The sequence below is a fragment of the Motacilla alba genome, chromosome 1 (assembly GCF_015832195.1).
Source record: "Motacilla alba alba isolate MOTALB_02 chromosome 1, Motacilla_alba_V1.0_pri, whole genome shotgun sequence".
Taxonomy (NCBI): domain Eukaryota; kingdom Metazoa; phylum Chordata; class Aves; order Passeriformes; family Motacillidae; genus Motacilla; species Motacilla alba.
Genome location: NC_052016.1, coordinates 38,518,701 through 38,535,521, shown reverse-complemented (window position 1 = coordinate 38,535,521; position 16,821 = coordinate 38,518,701). Strand labels below are relative to the sequence as shown.

The window sequence follows — 16,821 nt, the reverse complement described above, 5'->3', positions numbered from 1 at the left end:
TTACAAATGATCTCATTAGGAGCTGGGCCAATGCATCAATCAAGGCCAAAGCTTTGTGCAAGTTTTTTCACTGCAGACCCAAGAGCAGGGAAAGCCTTTCTCACCAATCACAGAGAACATGACTCGGGCAGATCCCTCCAGCACTTCTGCAGGCAGAGTCAGGGAGAACTCTTCAGAGATGGTGTTATCTGAGGAAGGCAGAACTCAGACATTTATACCATGGAAGAAGCCATTCATACAAGTGTAACATCCAAGGAGACCCAGGTGAAGCATAATGTGACATCAAGTCACAGGAGCCAAGACTTGCAAAAAAATGCCTCAATACAGGAAATTTTGCCACGTAAAAGACTGACAAGGACAAATTATAGTGGTTGTTCTCCCAGACAGGATGGTGCCACCAGTGCTTGCTCTCTGATTAATTTCACCCCCACCGGGTATTTGCAGTAACCCTGTCCCTTCCATCCTGGTCTCATGATCAATAGCAGTCAGGAATTTTTGTCCCCTACCTGCAGGACAGAGAAAGGCATTTTGGGTCTTCTCTTGTAGGACACCTCCTGGCTGCAGATGGAGAAAGAGTAGTTCAGATAGAGAGGACAGGAAAGGAAGTCACCCTGCCTTAGCAAGTTGGTCTGATGTCCAAGAAGGGACTAAACTTCCTCTTTAGCCATGTTTTTTTCCACCAAAAGTCAGCATCTTGCTGACTGCCCCAGGGGACAAACCCCTGTCCCCAGGGGCTCTCCACCCTGAGATGTGACCAACCTTCACAAGCAGAGATTTTATCACTGCATCTCTCCCTCCTTGCAAAGGTGTCACAGCAATGTTGTTACCACACAGACTGTGTGTCTCTTCTGCCACGCTGGTCACGGTGACGTTCACTCTGCCTGCAAGGAGCACGGGGACACATTGCTGAGTACTTGCAGCAGACAGCTGTATGTACAGGCATTAGATCCAGACATGCAGACATGGGCAAATTCCACCGCTCCTCCCATGAGCTGCCACACATCCCTCTGCCCAGCCTCACCCAGTCTGGTCGCCGTCACGTTCCACTCAAAGGTTTTTGCTTCATTGGCACAGAGGCAGCTGGTGAACTGGCAGCTTGGACAGGCATCCACCTTTAGTTCTGAGGTCTCTGTGAGGGTGGTGTGGACCTGAGCATGGTTGGACATGTAAGCACACATTGGGTTAGTGTTATTAACAGGCACTGCACCAAGCAGCAAATACCCTGGGTCATAAAGTGTGAGGTTGTGCTTTATGGCCCAGCCATCAGAATCTAGGGCTCCTGAGGAGCTCAGAGCTTGTCTTTGGGCTCAAGATTTTGTTCTGACAGAGGCTGTGTAATTGGGGAAACTCACTTGGAGGAACTCACCTGGATACAGTCCTTGAGGTAGTTGAAGACAGTGGCTTTTAGCCTGAAAGTCTCTCCTTGAATCACAGAGTATGGCAGTGATACATCCACAAAGAATGGCTGGAAGACCCTAAGAGAGGTCAGAGGCGAGAAACCAAAGCCAGTATCGGCAACACAGAAGGTGTTGGCATTCCATTCTGTGATGGTGTCAGGTACAGCAACTTGGAGAGATGCTTGTCCATCACCCCTGCAGCAGGAAGCAGAAGAGGAGAACATGTTTAGAAGCAGTCAGAATACTTCAGGAGTTTCCCTGGGGAAGGAAGGCAGAGGCTGTTACCAACCCGACTGACACCAAATCCCAAATCCAGGTCTCTGGGAAAAGCGTCCGTGGTTTTGGCTTCTCCTTGTCATCAGAGTGAGGTTTAGAATTAGCAGGGGTAGCTTGGCTGCCTGGTAGAAAACAAGTGATACCTCAGAAAACAGCATATATAGCTACAGGTGAAACTGGCTCTTCATTCACAGGCAATCTAACACAAAGCACAAATGTTTTGTGACACAGAATGTGAGTGGACAGGGCTGGTGTTTCAATGAGAATCTGATGCAGTGTGGGTATATTTGGGGAACAGAGCTTTAGGGAGACAGAGCTGGATAGCTCAAGGCTCAGTCTGACGGATCCAAATTTGGTCTGGATCCAGCAGGAGACAGCACGCTGAAATGGAGTCACACTCCTTTAAATAATCTGTGAAAGTGCTGGCAGAGAGCATACTACATTCTGTATGAAAAACAGTAAACACAGGGACACCAAGAAAGCATGGCAATTTGAGCTTCTACCTGTGATTTGTAAATCAGGTCCATTAAAATGGACACAAGCTTTGTTGCTCTTATACACAAACAAGAAGCTGTGGGATGGGGGTCACTTGTCTCAGCTGCAGGCTGGCCAGAACTGGGAGAGGGAAAACCGTTCACTCAAGAAGTTGGACATGTCTATTCCTTACCAACAATAATGTCTTGCGTTAGATAAATCTTTTTATGAAAGTCTGGAAGCACACAGGAAACAGGTTTCTTGATTCTGGTGTTGGTAAATATCTTCATGCGCAGTTTCTGGGAAAATAGTACAGACAGTAAATCATTGATGAATAAAAGGGAAAAGGAATGTTGAAACGATCTCGTGATCATGGGTAACAAATGGGGGCTGGTGGCCAGTAATGAAACACTTTTAAATGCTGCTTCTTTATATGCATAACCTTGTGGCTCAGACTCTGACCAGTGCATGAGGAATGGAAACCAGTTTCTGAGGAATACTGGGACCAACTGTTTCTTCTCATACAAGTAGATTTCAACTAGAGGTGCACTTCATATGCCCGACCCTAGCAATGACACACAGTCTAAGGAATAATCATCCAGGAGACAGCACAGTAACATGCCTTTTGAAGGGAATCAGGGTCTGTATTTTTGTGGTAGAGTTCTGTCAAATTAAAAAACCCATGCAATTTAAACTACATTTTGGGTTGTTTTCAGTGTGTTGTTACCCTCTTCTCCTATTTTGAGGTGCTTCAACTCATATATTTTGCATATATTTTATTAAAGAGCATTCTGCCAGAAGCAGCACTCAGCACTTCTTGCATTTCAGTTAGCAGACATGTTAACACTTTTCTGGCTATCATGCTTGTTAGCATATCAGTTTATTTTGTTGTTTGTCTTGACAGTTAGCTATAAAGCCAAACTGTGAGAGACTTCCTTTTTTTTAAACTGCTTGAGGATAAGTGAGGAGATGCTCAATGAAACACAGAGTAAAGCAGTTTGTAAATACAATAATAGCCAAGCAGTGATTGGTCAGAATATGGTGAGGTGCTCAGGTATTACTGCTGTATTCTTGCCACTCCCCCTTTGTAGTTATGGGAGCCTGAAGTAAATTTGTTTATTTTCACACTATCTTTTTCTTATCAGGTGGTTTGTACTATGCTTACTCAGCTTCCCCCATAGTCTCCAAATGAGTGTGGCTACAGCGGACAGCAAGGAACAGATGACTTCTTGTAGGCATTCAGGACAGCATATTGGAACTCACTAGCTCAGGCAAAGTTTAGAGGAGGTGTAGGCACTCACCTTAAACAGGTTATAGACATCAGCCTCACTTTGGTACCACGGTGCACCCATCCTAGCCTTTTTGTGGGGTCTGGGCTGCCGGGGCAGGCAAGGGTATGCCTCAAAGTCTTCCAGGCGGTAAGGCAAGCCTCGTCCTCCAACCGTGAAGCTGTCCTTGAAGATTTTTTCATACAACTGCAATGGAAAAACACAGGCCTTCAAACAGAGTTGGCCAACAACCATGTCTATGGGTCAAACTTTTGGGTTGTATGCCTCTATTCAATATTGAAGAGCTTTGCAGTTGAGGAAGTTGGCACTAACCCAGCTAACACCAAAGGACGTTATATAAAGGACATATATAGGGTAATATATACTAAAGGACATAATTCCAAGCAGTGGATGTAGACAAGCAGCTTTTAGGCTGCAAGACAGTTCAAGCCTTTCAACACTAGGGTGCAAAATTAGGATAAAAATGCTTCAGCTTAAACGCAAGGCATTGGCACATCTGACCAATTTTTATTACTAAAGTAATAAAGATCATTACTTTAAACATCTGCTAGCAGATGATGCCATGCTCTGCACTAGGACAGCATCCTATGAAATGGACAACCAGATCACACCGTGGGCTCTATCAACAGGTGTAGTGCGTCCCCCTGGATTTGGTGATGCTTCTTTGTAACACCCTGTACTGCTATAATTTAACTTACAACTTTGCATAAGGCATGTACCTGCTTTATCTCTGGTACACATTGTGGATTTTTGTTAGAATTTTCAGGTTTTGCAGTATTTTTGCTCTAAGATTTAAATTAGTTCCTCTGAAACACACGCTTTAAGGTAGGTGCCTCCAACCGTTTTGATTCTCAGAATCCACCTGGGTGCTGACAAAATACTGACCACTTTTCACCAGCCACTGTGTGCTCTGGGTGCTCTCGTCTAGCTACTGTTTTCTAAAGAACTGCTCCAAAACACTGATCTGTCACATGGTTTTAACTCAGCAGTGGTTGGGGCAGAGGGATAGGAGGAGCCTGCCTGGGCAAAATTCCATTTTAAAGGCCTAACATCACAGTTTGGTGGAAGATGGTAGAGCAGAGATGTGGTTGTGAGGGAGGCTGCTAAGCACTCTCCCTCCAAGCAGAAAGCACCAGCATCTCCTTGAAGCAGCTCTCCCTGCCTCCCCCTGCAGTGCCATGTAGCATCCACCACTCTTCAGGCAGGGGCTCACAGCACAGAGGTGAGGATAAGAAACAAAATCACCCCATAACTGCTCAGAAGAGGCCAAAGAAGGGGCATGGCAGGGCAGCCACCTAACACTGCAGCTGTCCTGGGATGTCCTGTGGGCTTCCTGCCACCCATGCATGGAGGCAGAAGGCAGGCAGAGCTTAGGGGGTTGGACAGGGCAGGCTGCACTCACACTGTCTGCTGTTAGGGTTTGGTTCCTCTTCAGGAGGATGCTCTTGTCAACAGCTCGCACAGAGCACAACGACCCAGGAGCAGCCTTGAGGTTCAGTCTGACTTGTGATCCTGGGACTTCCTCCTTATGTGAGAATTCCAGTGCCACCTGCAAAAGAAGACCAGGTCTGGGGGCTTAGCCTTGGAGAGTGGATCCCTCTGACTCTTATATATCTGGGTTGCAGAGGGAAAGACTTTGAATACAGTAGGGAAGGGGGACGAGGTGCTGAATCAGGCCATCCTGGAAATCCATTGGGAAGGTTAAAGGGGCTGCAGTGCACACAGCCCTGGCCACAATTCCTCTACCACCATACATCCACCACCCTCTGATCCAGAACTACCACAGGGAGCTGAGCAGACAGGTTTCTCATCCATGTTAGGGAGCATATGAGGGACAGTGTGTTCACAAGTCAGTAACAGGGAATGGGGGAAAAAAAGAGTCCAAGGGGACCTGGTTTACTCCTTGAGCAAAGCTTGCCAGTTGGTGTTGTGGTGAGCAGGACTAGGAATTCAGGGAGAAGGAGGTTACCTGTCTTGTTTCTCACCCAAAGCATGTGGTTTTGCATATATCCAGCTTACACCATTTGGACGAGGATAAAACAGGACCAGGAGCTACAGCAGACCAGAGCACATGAACAATGCTATCACACTCCTTGTGTGATTTCTGCTCACCTTATGGCTAAAGCACTTTTCTACTTCAAACTGCTCCACATCAGCCACCACCTCTCCGTCTGAGAAGACCGCATAAACCAGAAGCTTGATGTCAGGCAGGAAGTCATTGCCAACAGGCAGAGTCAATGAGAAGGAGCCCTTCAGATCTGCACTAGACAGCAGCGAGGAAGAGAAGGACAACATCCAAACAAATCAACTCATTGGAGTGGGACACACATTAAGAATCAAAAGAGGGACTTAATTTCTACCTTGCAGATAAGAATATCCCACACAGACAATGTCACAAATTAACAATAAATCAAGCATACCAGCCATTTCTTTGACTCATGTCTTCTCCAAAGGTACAAGTTAGCAGCAAAGTCATAAGATTGGATGTTAGATCAATTAGACAAGAGAGAAGGAGGACAGTTGCCTAGAAAGACACTGAAATGAGAGGAGATTGTGTTGGTCTTAAGAGAAGGATCACCACTAAGAACTCAGTTCAATATTTCTCACTTGTAGATAAGAATAACACCTGCAGACAGAGTCACTGGAGAGTGGTCGGTTTTCTGGAGTGTGTTATGAGACACTTAACTTCTCATGTTTTTACTCACTCTCGTGCTGGGTAATTGGCACCTTCTTCTCTCTGCTGAAAAGGATCTTGCCTTTTGCTATCACCTAAAGAACAAAGAGAAGCGCCATTCAAGGGTCTGAATTCCAAGAGCATGAGGAGAGTGTGAAAAGAACACAAGAAGAGAGAATCTGACAAATGTTGCCCCAGAAGTTCCTCTGGCAGGACATGATTTCCAGAGTTCTGCAGCAGAGATGCTGATGGTATAGCTGGGTAGGACTTGAGAGGTGTTGGTTAGGGCATGAGAAGGTGGGGCTGCTTGCAAAGCCAGAGGTACTTCTGAAGCTACGGGCAATGAAGCTACGGTCTTAAGATACAGTGAACTCTGATCTTTGCATTACTAGGATCCAGTACTTTTTGATTGTACGAGTGAGTGCAGTCCTGTAACCAAGACAGTCATAACCTCTCGGCTAGGCTTTAGTCACACCCCTGCTTTGACTCACTTTCTTGAAAGTGGACTTCATCAAAACTCTACTGCATACCTCTGGTGTGCATCAAGGCCCTGTGCAAGGGCCTCTCAAGCTTTTCTCTGCAAAGATACAGGTGGGGGAATGTCAGCTGCCCCAGAGATTGCCTCTTAGTTCTCAGATATATTGCCCCAGACACAGATAGACATCCAGGGCTCACCTTCTGGGCAGAGTTTGGGCTAGCCAGCCACTGCCATCCATGTGGACATAAGAGAAAGTAGGGCAAATGGCCGGCATCCATTGCCAAGGCTCAGGTCAAGACATGGATAACAAAGCAACGCAGCTGGGGGCTAGCAGCAAGTCCAGGAACTGGAAAGCAGGCACAAGTTTGGGCAGAACAGAAGTCACAAGCTGACTGTCTAGGTGTAGCTTTACCTTTCCTTTGAGTATCTCTGTGCTGTGAGAAAAGGGTAAAATGCCAGTAAGCATAACCTTGCCCTGAGAATTAGCTGTCTTCTGTACTCACCAAGTAGTAGAAATAAATGTGGTCTTCTTCAGAGCTGAGTTTATTCTGGGAAAGGATATAATCCACCTGCACTTCCTGTTCTTGATCACAGGACAACACATCATCCTTGGCCTTGATCTCAAGGAAGCTGTCGCTCTCAGAGTAGAAAGGTTTCAGCCAGTGGAAGTCCTCTCCTTCCATTTCACCAGAAAATGAGCTGTCGTCACTTGGAGGGCGGTAGGTTCCCTTCCAAGCACATAAACACAAGGTGGCAATACAATTAGTACCAAGTGATGCAAGGGAACCTGTACACTTGCTGAAACTCTGTTATCACCTGAACTGATGGCAGACTGCACATCTTGTATGCCTAAAATTATTTGTTGAAACATCATTTTAAAGTCTCTTATGAGATTTGCTCTTACAAAGTTTTAGCAAAAATCTAAGCCTAGTGGATTTGACCATAATCTCATTTTTCCTCTTTTATCTCTTCATGGGACACACCTCACACCAGACAAAAGATTTTCAGTGGCTGATACTCACTCTCAGAGAAACCATTGTGCTGTTCCAACTGGTGGTATCCAGCGTGAAGTGAGCCTCCCCCTTCTCATCTGTGAGGAGTGACAGCTGTGTCTCCTCATCATTGACATCAACTATTAGATGGACTGTTTCATTTCTGAGGGGAGACTTTGCACTGTGGAAGAACATCTGTAGGGAAGGGGAGGAAGTTAATGCCTTGTTGTGCCAGACTCTGAGGCACTGCCAGTGCTTAATATTAATTGCTTCTATCACTGGGTTTCCTCAGCCCTTCTAGCTTTCAGACCAGTTGGAAGGATCCAAATAAAAATCCAATAAATACATGAAACCAACAATTTGAAGCTGTTCAGGACTGGAACAAAATAGTAATACAGGAAAATGAGACACATCTATTAGGGGAAAAGGTGAATTCCTCAGATCCTGAGGTGTTTCTTGGACAATGATGCAGGATCTTTGATGATCACAAAGAGATTTGTCCCCAAAAACTTAACTCTTGCTGTTCCTTGCCCTCCATGCTGGGGTCAGTACTGGCCCAGGTGAAAGTGTTTCTAGCTCCAGGACAGCAGTCCTAGCATCACCCAGGGGACCTGAGTCAGAAATGAGTGCCAGTGAACTGATATGCAAGGCTTTAGAGATTTCTGCCAAGTTACCATGAGCTTTCGTCCAAAGGGAATGTTATGTGCCTGCTGACGCCACCCCCATCCCATATGCACAGATTAGTTTCAGGAGATGCTCCTGGGGAAGCCTCCAGAAACTGCAGCTGGCCCCAGAATTCCAGTCCAGGAAATACACTGTTAGGATAGGGAGAAAAAAATTTCTTCTACAGGAGGCTTCACTCCTAGTTTCTGGGTGCCAGCAGAGCAGCATTTACTTTCCTGGAGACTGTTCCCTTCTTCCTAAAAAAGGTTTTATCTATGATGCATTCTCAGCAGAAAAGGGATCCAGGAATGTTACCTTCCCTGTGTATGGTATCCCTCGTTTGTAGAATGGATGGAGGTTGATAAACTGTACAGATTTCATGATGGTTGCAACAGGAATTAGAGCTATTTCCACAGAATGGGCTCCTGGATGGGGAGATGAAAAATCTGTTGAATCTGGAGCAGTGCTCTTAGGGAAGCAGAAGTGAAAAACGTTCTTCAACACTACGTATGACATCTACAAGTTCTAAATTTAGGAAAGAAAATACATTCTTCTAGGATATGATTTCATCAAGCTTTCTGGACTTCCTGCTTCATGACATGATGCATAATAGGCTGTAAGTATTTATTTACATGTTTATTTGTTTATGTTTTTTGAAGATAAAGGGAAACTAGGTGACTGTTTAAACAGTCTAGGACTTTGCAACTAGCTGAGGAGCACCCTGATGTCCAGGCAATCACTAAGAAGTTACACAATATGAAGGGAGGTGAATGGTGGAGAGGATTATTAAATCTGGTAGAAACAGATGGAAGATGTACTAGAATAGAGACTATTGCCATGACAGACGATATGGGAACATCCAAGTTACTTTTTCAAAAGAAATTCCACTGCCATATAAAGACCAAAACCAAAAATGTTGTCCGTGAAGAAGAGAATGCTCCACATATTATGCAGTACCTGTTCCATTTTCCACCATTTTTCCTTCTGCAACTACATAGCTGTCAGCTTCATTTATTTCCAGAGCTTCTGTCTTTATTGTGAAAGCAGTGCAGCCATCCTTATTTGTCTGCACAGAGAGGACAACAGAGAGAAAGAGTGATGTGTGGAGGAAGACAAACTGTTCCACAGATGCCAGGCAATCCTAAAGAAGTATTTCCAGATATTTTTGAAACAAAGGAAAGTTCCCAAATCCTAACTGCAGAAACCGATCATGGAAACCTTACGCAGAAAAGAAAATCAATGTGATTGGATTAAACAATCACCAAAAAAGTGGCAAAAAAAAAAAAGTACTTAAGGCAAATCACATAAGGATTAATTACGTCACAGAGAATCTCAGGAGACTGGATTCAGCCCAAATCCTGTAGCTGAGAGAGCATGAATTTCATTATGTGAGCTAAAGGTCTCCCTGAAATGCTATGGCCCTGATGAATAAAGCCTGACAGAGTGGCTTTCCAGACATGACCATTCCTGTGACATGGCCATATTAGACACAGGCATCCTGCCAGGTACAGATGGCAAGAGCTTTGCCAATCATTGAGGCAGAGCCTGGGTATAGCCAGTGTTTCTAGACATGCCTGTGAAGTGCTCCTCAGAACCTTTCAGGGCCTCTTACATGCCATGTGGAGCTGGCATTCAGCTGATGTTTTGCACAGCTAAGACTGCACAGCATTCCAGCTGGACTGCATTTTAAAAGATGCAGAGATCCAGCTAGATTTTTATATTCTGGCTCACTGCTGGCTGGTCTGACATTTAAAAATATTTTCCTGTGGCTCTCAGGCCAAAAGAGCTGCATCTGAAACCCGTGGGAAAAAAACAAATGTGAAGCATAACCACAAAAAATAATGGAATCAGATGAGAAAAAAATGTAGCCAACAATGGACATAATTTCAGACCAGACACTAACAAGCTTTAGATGACTCATTGTGCAGGGGTAGAGCAAGAAACGGGGCATGGATCCACAGTCCATGTGATGCTCTGGTAGCCTGCTTATTGCTGGGCATGGTCACAGGGCTGAATAGGCCAGTGATCTGAATAGCCTCACCTGATGGGGTGATCTGATTGCACACAATGTGATACTGACCCTTGGAAAAGGTCCCAGACACCACTGCTTCCCATGGCTTACACCTTTTCCTGAACCACAGAGTCAGGAACACGCAGCTAGAGCAGTAATTCAAGCAACAGGATTATGGGAAGAGGAATCAGTGGTCTGATCATGTCCAGCAATGGGGAAGATACCAGACTGAACAGGTTGGTGCCCATTTGAGGTGCACTGAGGCAGGTTAAGGGGACAGAAACACATTTCCAGACACTTTTTGATCTCCTATTTGTTCACCTACCCATCTGTTTTGCTTCTGAATCGCCGAACTTGTAGAATTGCCTTCCATGTCCTGGGAGAGTGTCATAACAGTAATTTCTACTTTCCCTTGAACAGGCTTCCCATAAGTATACCTATGTCAAAAGAGAGAAACATTCACCAAAAGACAGTCTGCTGACTGTCAGCAGAAATATTGGTATAGGACACCTCCCATCACCTCCCATCAGGGGAAGTGGAGCCTGGAGAGCTTTGCTTTGTACCTTGTTTGCTCAGGAACTTTAGCTCATCCTTTAAAATAATTTTGCATCTCTCTCCACCCACTATGCCCAGCATCTTTATTGTCCTTCAGCCGCACAAGTAAGTGACTAGGTGTGAGAAGGAGCCCATTCCAGAGTGTGATCTGTCTCCCAAAAACACAGGGTAATGCAAAAAGATCATACTGACAAGTGGAAGACCACTTCTTTTTCATGAGCAATCTGGAGGTGACAGTGGAGTCAAAGGGCAGAGATCACAACGGTATCACATACTCACTTGCCACAGACAACTAGCTGAAATTCCTCATCTGATGTAGTGATATGTGGAGGGTGCTCAATTTTCATCTCAAATTTTTTCAGCACTGTGTGGGAGAGAGTGAGATAAGGATGGAGGAAAAAAACAATGGATGGTATGGATGAGTATGAGCACTGAAAGAAGTTGTATTAAAGCTGCAGTCCAGATGAGGGAAAGACAGCGACGTCCCCAGTTCTTCATCACCATGCTGCAGTCAAGTTACTCCCTCCAGCCACTCCACCCTGTACTTGCTGCTGCAATTGCACATGGGACTGCTTCCTACTCCAGCTCAGGCAAGCTTAAATACTTAAATGGCACAAGGTTTTGTCTTTACCAATGCCAATTAATGGGACCAAAGCATGATTCCACTTCCCATTACAGCAGCTGACTGAAGTGGATGACAAACCTAGCCCAGAAAAGGGTGACAATGAGCAGCAAAATGTGCTCATTACAGGGCCCAGATGCAAGTAGAGTGAGATGTCAGCCCACGGCCTCTCCTTTGTACCCTGTGCAGCTGCAGATCCTCCAGCCCCATGTGAGGTGTGCACACACACAGACCCATCCTTCCTTGTGTCCATTCTGTTGTTCTAAGGCAAAAGGTGGGATGGACACACCTGCATCACCCTGCTTTCTCCTCCAGCTACCCACACTGCTTTTCACACCCCTCTGATGTTGGAGTCTCACCATATTCCTCAACACTGAAGGTTGTTTGAGCCATGTCCTGCTGGACTGAGATGGTGTACTTCCCAAGGGATGCTTCAGATGCCAGAGGGAAGGATAGATCCACAATGCCATGATTTGACTTTACATTCAGCCACTCAGCAACACGGTTGTATTCAGGATCCTGTTTGGGAAAGGACACGCAGAGCCACAAGCCACATTGGGAGCACATGTACCTGGCAGGTCCAGCCATACTCAGGCACAAGAAGGCACTACAAGGGCTTAAACTTGACCCAGTAGAGAGGACTACAGATCTCCAGGACAGATACCTTTCCTTCCCTCCATTATTATTTTAGTAAATTTAGGAATTACAGAGGCTGCCAGGAACAGTAAAGCTACTGGGAAGTGGCATCATCATAACACCATGGGAAGGAGAAGCAGCTATGCTGACCACATAGAAGCAGACCACATAGAAAAACCTTCAGCTGAACCTGAGCTATAACTTCATGAAGTTACATTTGTGGCACAACCCTGGGAGTGAAAGATCACAGTAGAAGAGACAGATATATCCCTTTGGTCACTTCTTTGTCACTTACCTGCAGCCATATCTGGGAATACTGTAAAAACAAGAGAAACACAATCTCAGTTTTGTAAAACAGCATCCATGTGAACCAGTATAAAGAACTCTGCCTGACATGGGTCCCTGTGCAGGAATTTCTGCCCCATCCAGACCCCCCAGTATGTCTCCTCCTCCCTCTGTGCCAGCTCACACTTGTTTTTCTCCAAGGGACCAGTGGATGAGTGATTTCCTCCTAAGATAATTTATTCTTATGTTTAACAGGCATGAAGGGAGATATCTCTTTCATGAGCCTCTCAATGTGTCTCATGCTGAAGCTCCTGCTTCTAGAAAGGCACAAAGTGATACTCACCTCATTTTTAATGACCTTAAGGCTCTCATCAAGGTTCACAATTCGAAATTTCACTGCAGATATAAAGAAAAACATAGTAAAGTATTCTGACTGCAACATTTCCTTCCACAAACTTGCTTCTCCTTTTCTGTGCTCCAGTGTTCATGTCTCTCTGCATCTCTGTCTCTCAGAGATGCTCAGATCTTTTCCCAAACAGCTCTCCCTGTTTGGGAGCATCTCCCACCCCAGAGGGCTTTGTCTGGGAGGCTTATACACAGCTGTGTGCTGCAGAACCCCACTGCCTTTACCTAGAGAGATTGCAAAGTTGGGGTAAACAGTGGGCTTGTCCATAGTGGGGTCTGTGTGCAGTCCATTCATATTGTGAAGACTGTGGGGACTCTGTAATTCTACAGCTTGGAACTGACACTCTAGGTTTTACTCAAATATGAACAACAGTCTTCAAGGCTGTCCAGTGTCCTGGAGAGTCCTGGCTTTCCCTTTCGCTCTCACTAGAGATGTGGCACCAAAACAACACCCAGGAGCAGCAGGCTGGGAATTTGGTGTAGCACACCTTGGAGGGAAACACCCTGGCTCAAACTGTTCCTAGAAACACTGGATAATAGAGATCTGCTTCCATCCATCTGCAACAACCTTAGCTTGCTGCACTTCGTGAAATCTTCCCTCCAGGTGTGGCTGCTATCTTGACCCTTCCGTCCCCATTTCCGTATGCTGCCTTCTTGCCTTACCTGTTTCTCCAGGTTTGTATAAGCCCTTGTCTGTCTCTATCAGAATTATATTCTTCTGGGGCTTGACCAGAACTTTTTTGTCACCCTCAAGGAGCACATTGTCTCCACTGTGGATCAGGACATGCAGAAAAGCCACCTCCTCTGACTGTAAGGTTAAAAAAGAAAAACAAATTACCTCAGACTACAAAGAGCTTGAAAGAGAACCAGAGGCACTTGTCCTTCCAAAATCTTCAATGTCCCCCTCCTCCTTTCATCTCCTATGATTTAAGTCTCTCCTTTCCCTAGTCATACTCTTCTTTTCATTGTCCAGCTTCTTCATACCCTTTTTGCCTTTCTGCTTGTCATGTTTGCCTCTTTGCACATTTATTTTTCCTCTTTACTATCTTTCCCACCCTGCATCTCCAACATTACCATGGCTCATGCACAGGAGAGGCTGAAGCCCTCTAATTTGTAAGAGGAGATACAGACAAGAGACATGTCCTACCTGTGTCTCGGAATCATCTGTTTTCTCGGGAATTAACATGAGGTCTGGCACCTAGGTTGATTGACACAAGGAAATGGAAAAAATTTAATCAGAAACTTTGCATCTTATCACAGATATAAGACATCATCTCACTGTTAGAAACTCCCCAAACTCCAGAGTCCAAATTCTTCCATCTGACTCCATAACCCACTTGTGATTCTAGGGAGAAGGAGTCACTGCCTTGTTCATGAACTTAATAGTGAACTGACCAACATGTCATTCTCCCACTTAACATAAATGCGAGAGTTTTATGGAACTAAGTAAACCATAGGAAAGTCAGATCTGAAGTAATGGGAGATGGGATACTGCTGAGGCAAACACAGGGCATCTCAGTATCAGAGAGACTGAGCTCAGCAGGAGAAAGATTTTTTTGGTGGTTTTTATTTTTTGCTAACAGCAGACTTCCTTGGCTTTCCAGAACCAGGACTTGCTCTCTCCTAAGGGCTGGCATTAAACTTTTAGATAATCATTGTCATGTTGGTGTAAAACCCAAAAGTGACAACAGCCCCTCCTTGAATTCTGCTGAGTCTGCAGGGCAATCAGGGCATAGGCACAGTGACTTTGTGCAGTGCTGAGGAAGACTGCAGTTTGTAGAACCTCAGCACCACACACATCTCCATGGCTCTCCAGAAACATAGCTGAGGGTTCTGTAGTCTGTGTCTAGATAAGCTAACTACAGCAGTTAGCAATGACAGGAACTCAAGCCACTCCAGAAATATCCAGACTGCCTCGGTGAAATTCAGTTCATTGTGGGTTCAGTGCCATCACAGCTAAATTAAAGCAAGCTCAATGTCTATGCAGGCTGCAACTACATCTGGCAATGTAGATGCAGCTTTAGACCACAATGGTCCTCTTGGAGCTGAAGGGGCAGGCTCCTCAGGAAACAAGGATGAAAATAATGTATTTGCAATGCATTGATTTTGCTGTGATATACAAGCACTTTTAGGGACAAAACACTGATTAAAGTGAAAATAAATGTTTAGCACCTCACTTTAAGTAGGATGAAATGTGCTGATACAGACCAAAAGAAATCTGTTATTTTCTATAAAAATCTTTTTATACATAGGAAAGATGCCCTACAATCTTAGACTCCGGGGCACTGTTGTATTTTGCCTAGCACTGGTAGGGAAGTATACTCAGCCTGCTTGGAACCTATGGCAAGGAAAAGGACAGTGTACCCAGAGAAGTGCTGTGCTCTTGTGTGAACGTGCAAGCATCCCCTGTCAAATCAGTAGCCACATCTACACTCACCTGGAAGGTGATGCTCTGAAAAGTGCCTGGCTTCTCCACATCCCGCTCCACCAGTGTGTGATTCTGGGTTTTTGTCCGCAAGGTGACAGCCAGGTGGACGGCCTCCGTTAGGGAGCTGAAGTGAATGTAGAGCTTCTCCTCCTGGGACTGCTGAATGACAGCAGGGAACACCACCATATAGTGACTAGAAGAGAGCAGTACGTGTTCAAAAACCCGCCAGAGGCTGAGGTGGACAGGCCAGAATCCATCTCTGCTGCTTTCGTGAAGAGGTAGAACAAGGGTGAAAAATGTCTGGAGGACTGCATTGAAGGAAGTTTAGCGCTTTTAATCTCCTTTCCAAATGAGAAAGGAGGAACATGCCCAGTATAGAGAACTCCCAGTTTCCCTGTGTCACCACCCTGCCACCAGCCAGGACACAGCTGCCCAGTCCACGATGCTGCAGTTGCGAGTACACTGAGCAAGGCTGTGTGAGGAAGCCAAAGAAGCCAAACATTCATTGGCTGAGGCATTAGGCTTCCGTGCTCACACCAGCCTTCACCCCACCAGCACAGCACGAACAGAGGCAGAACTCCCGTGGCCTCTGTACCTTTGTGTCCAGTGCAGCTCCTGCACAAGCCAACACTGCAGCGCTCAATGCCCGGGACTCTGCAGGAGCTGCTTCTGCTCAGTCCCCCCGGCAGCCAGGCCCCACCCTCCAGCTCTGGGGTGCCAAAGAGTGCAGCCCCTCAGCACCCCCCTTCAACGGCAGGCCCTTCCCCCAAGCCCCCCAAAATCAAAAGGAGAGACTCTCACGGTTCCAGGCTTGCTGCAGCTGCAACTGGGAATAGGGTCAGGGCTAAGAGGAACAGTGGTGCTCCCATTGCTTGGGCTGGGACAAAAAGCTGACAAGATCCACACTGGAGGAGAGAACTGCATGTACTGATGGGCTGGAGCAATCCTAAATACCCCCTCAGATACCCCTAGGTTCAAAGAGTAGGGGAGTTAATATATGGAGATAATATCTTTTCTAGGCTAATGACATGAGCTAATATTTACTTGCTCCCACCAACAGCAGAGTGAAGGTCACATAGCACAGTTCTCCACCCACATTTACATTCAGGTGGTATTCCAGGCCGTGAGTGCCAGGACACTAGGAAGGGATATGTGGAAATACATGTCTCTAACTCAAGCTGAAGGGGACTAGAGCCTCATCTCATCTGTGGTTGGTCTGGATCGTGGCTGTAGTATCTGATGAGAGCCAAATCTGCACATCAGCTACTGACCTCATCTTGTAAAAAGCATCCTCAACTTGTAAAAAACAACATTAGTGATCTTCCCCTCATGCACTCATTACTCCGAGTAAAAATCACCTTTCAAATCACCTCCATTCCATGCATCACTACCTCTGTCCACCCATCCATCCCAGCCATGTCGAATCCTCCTGGGTACAGCATCATTTCCAGGGCAGTTCCTGCTACCTATGCCAACTCCTCTCATAGTTCCACTCTTAGGCCTTTCCAAATAAAGCATGACACTTTAAATCCATGCATATTTTATCAAATCTCTACTTTACATGTGCCCAAGCTGGATGCCCAGTCTTCTGACAGATTCCCACAGCCATAAGGTGATTCTACACTGACACCACCAC

At 45.7% G+C, this 16,821-nt stretch overlaps 1 protein-coding gene across 1 annotated transcript in view; it reads right to left on the bottom strand.

Annotated features, from left to right (window-relative positions):
- Positions 1–16,153, bottom strand: part of LOC119707818 (alpha-2-macroglobulin-like protein 1) — a 28,419-nt gene extending 12,266 nt beyond the window's left edge. The window contains exons 1-24 of the mRNA XM_038153366.1: positions 15,987–16,153; positions 15,195–15,378; positions 13,905–13,955; positions 13,421–13,565; positions 12,696–12,748; positions 12,363–12,383; positions 11,791–11,950; positions 11,089–11,173; positions 10,580–10,691; positions 9,201–9,309; positions 8,559–8,668; positions 7,611–7,775; positions 7,092–7,316; positions 6,142–6,205; positions 5,549–5,694; positions 4,839–4,985; positions 3,449–3,622; positions 2,341–2,446; positions 1,687–1,795; positions 1,367–1,592; positions 1,022–1,148; positions 760–881; positions 507–558; positions 105–188 (exon numbers count right to left, since the gene is read on the bottom strand). Coding sequence (XP_038009294.1) covers positions 105–188; positions 507–558; positions 760–881; positions 1,022–1,148; positions 1,367–1,592; positions 1,687–1,795; positions 2,341–2,446; positions 3,449–3,622; positions 4,839–4,985; positions 5,549–5,694; positions 6,142–6,205; positions 7,092–7,316; positions 7,611–7,775; positions 8,559–8,668; positions 9,201–9,309; positions 10,580–10,691; positions 11,089–11,173; positions 11,791–11,950; positions 12,363–12,383; positions 12,696–12,748; positions 13,421–13,565; positions 13,905–13,955; positions 15,195–15,378; positions 15,987–16,054 — 2,845 coding nt within the window. The 5' untranslated portion in view covers positions 16,055–16,153. The remainder of the gene's footprint in view (positions 1–104; positions 189–506; positions 559–759; positions 882–1,021; positions 1,149–1,366; positions 1,593–1,686; positions 1,796–2,340; positions 2,447–3,448; positions 3,623–4,838; positions 4,986–5,548; positions 5,695–6,141; positions 6,206–7,091; positions 7,317–7,610; positions 7,776–8,558; positions 8,669–9,200; positions 9,310–10,579; positions 10,692–11,088; positions 11,174–11,790; positions 11,951–12,362; positions 12,384–12,695; positions 12,749–13,420; positions 13,566–13,904; positions 13,956–15,194; positions 15,379–15,986) is intronic.
- Positions 16,154–16,821: the final 668 nt, after the last annotated feature.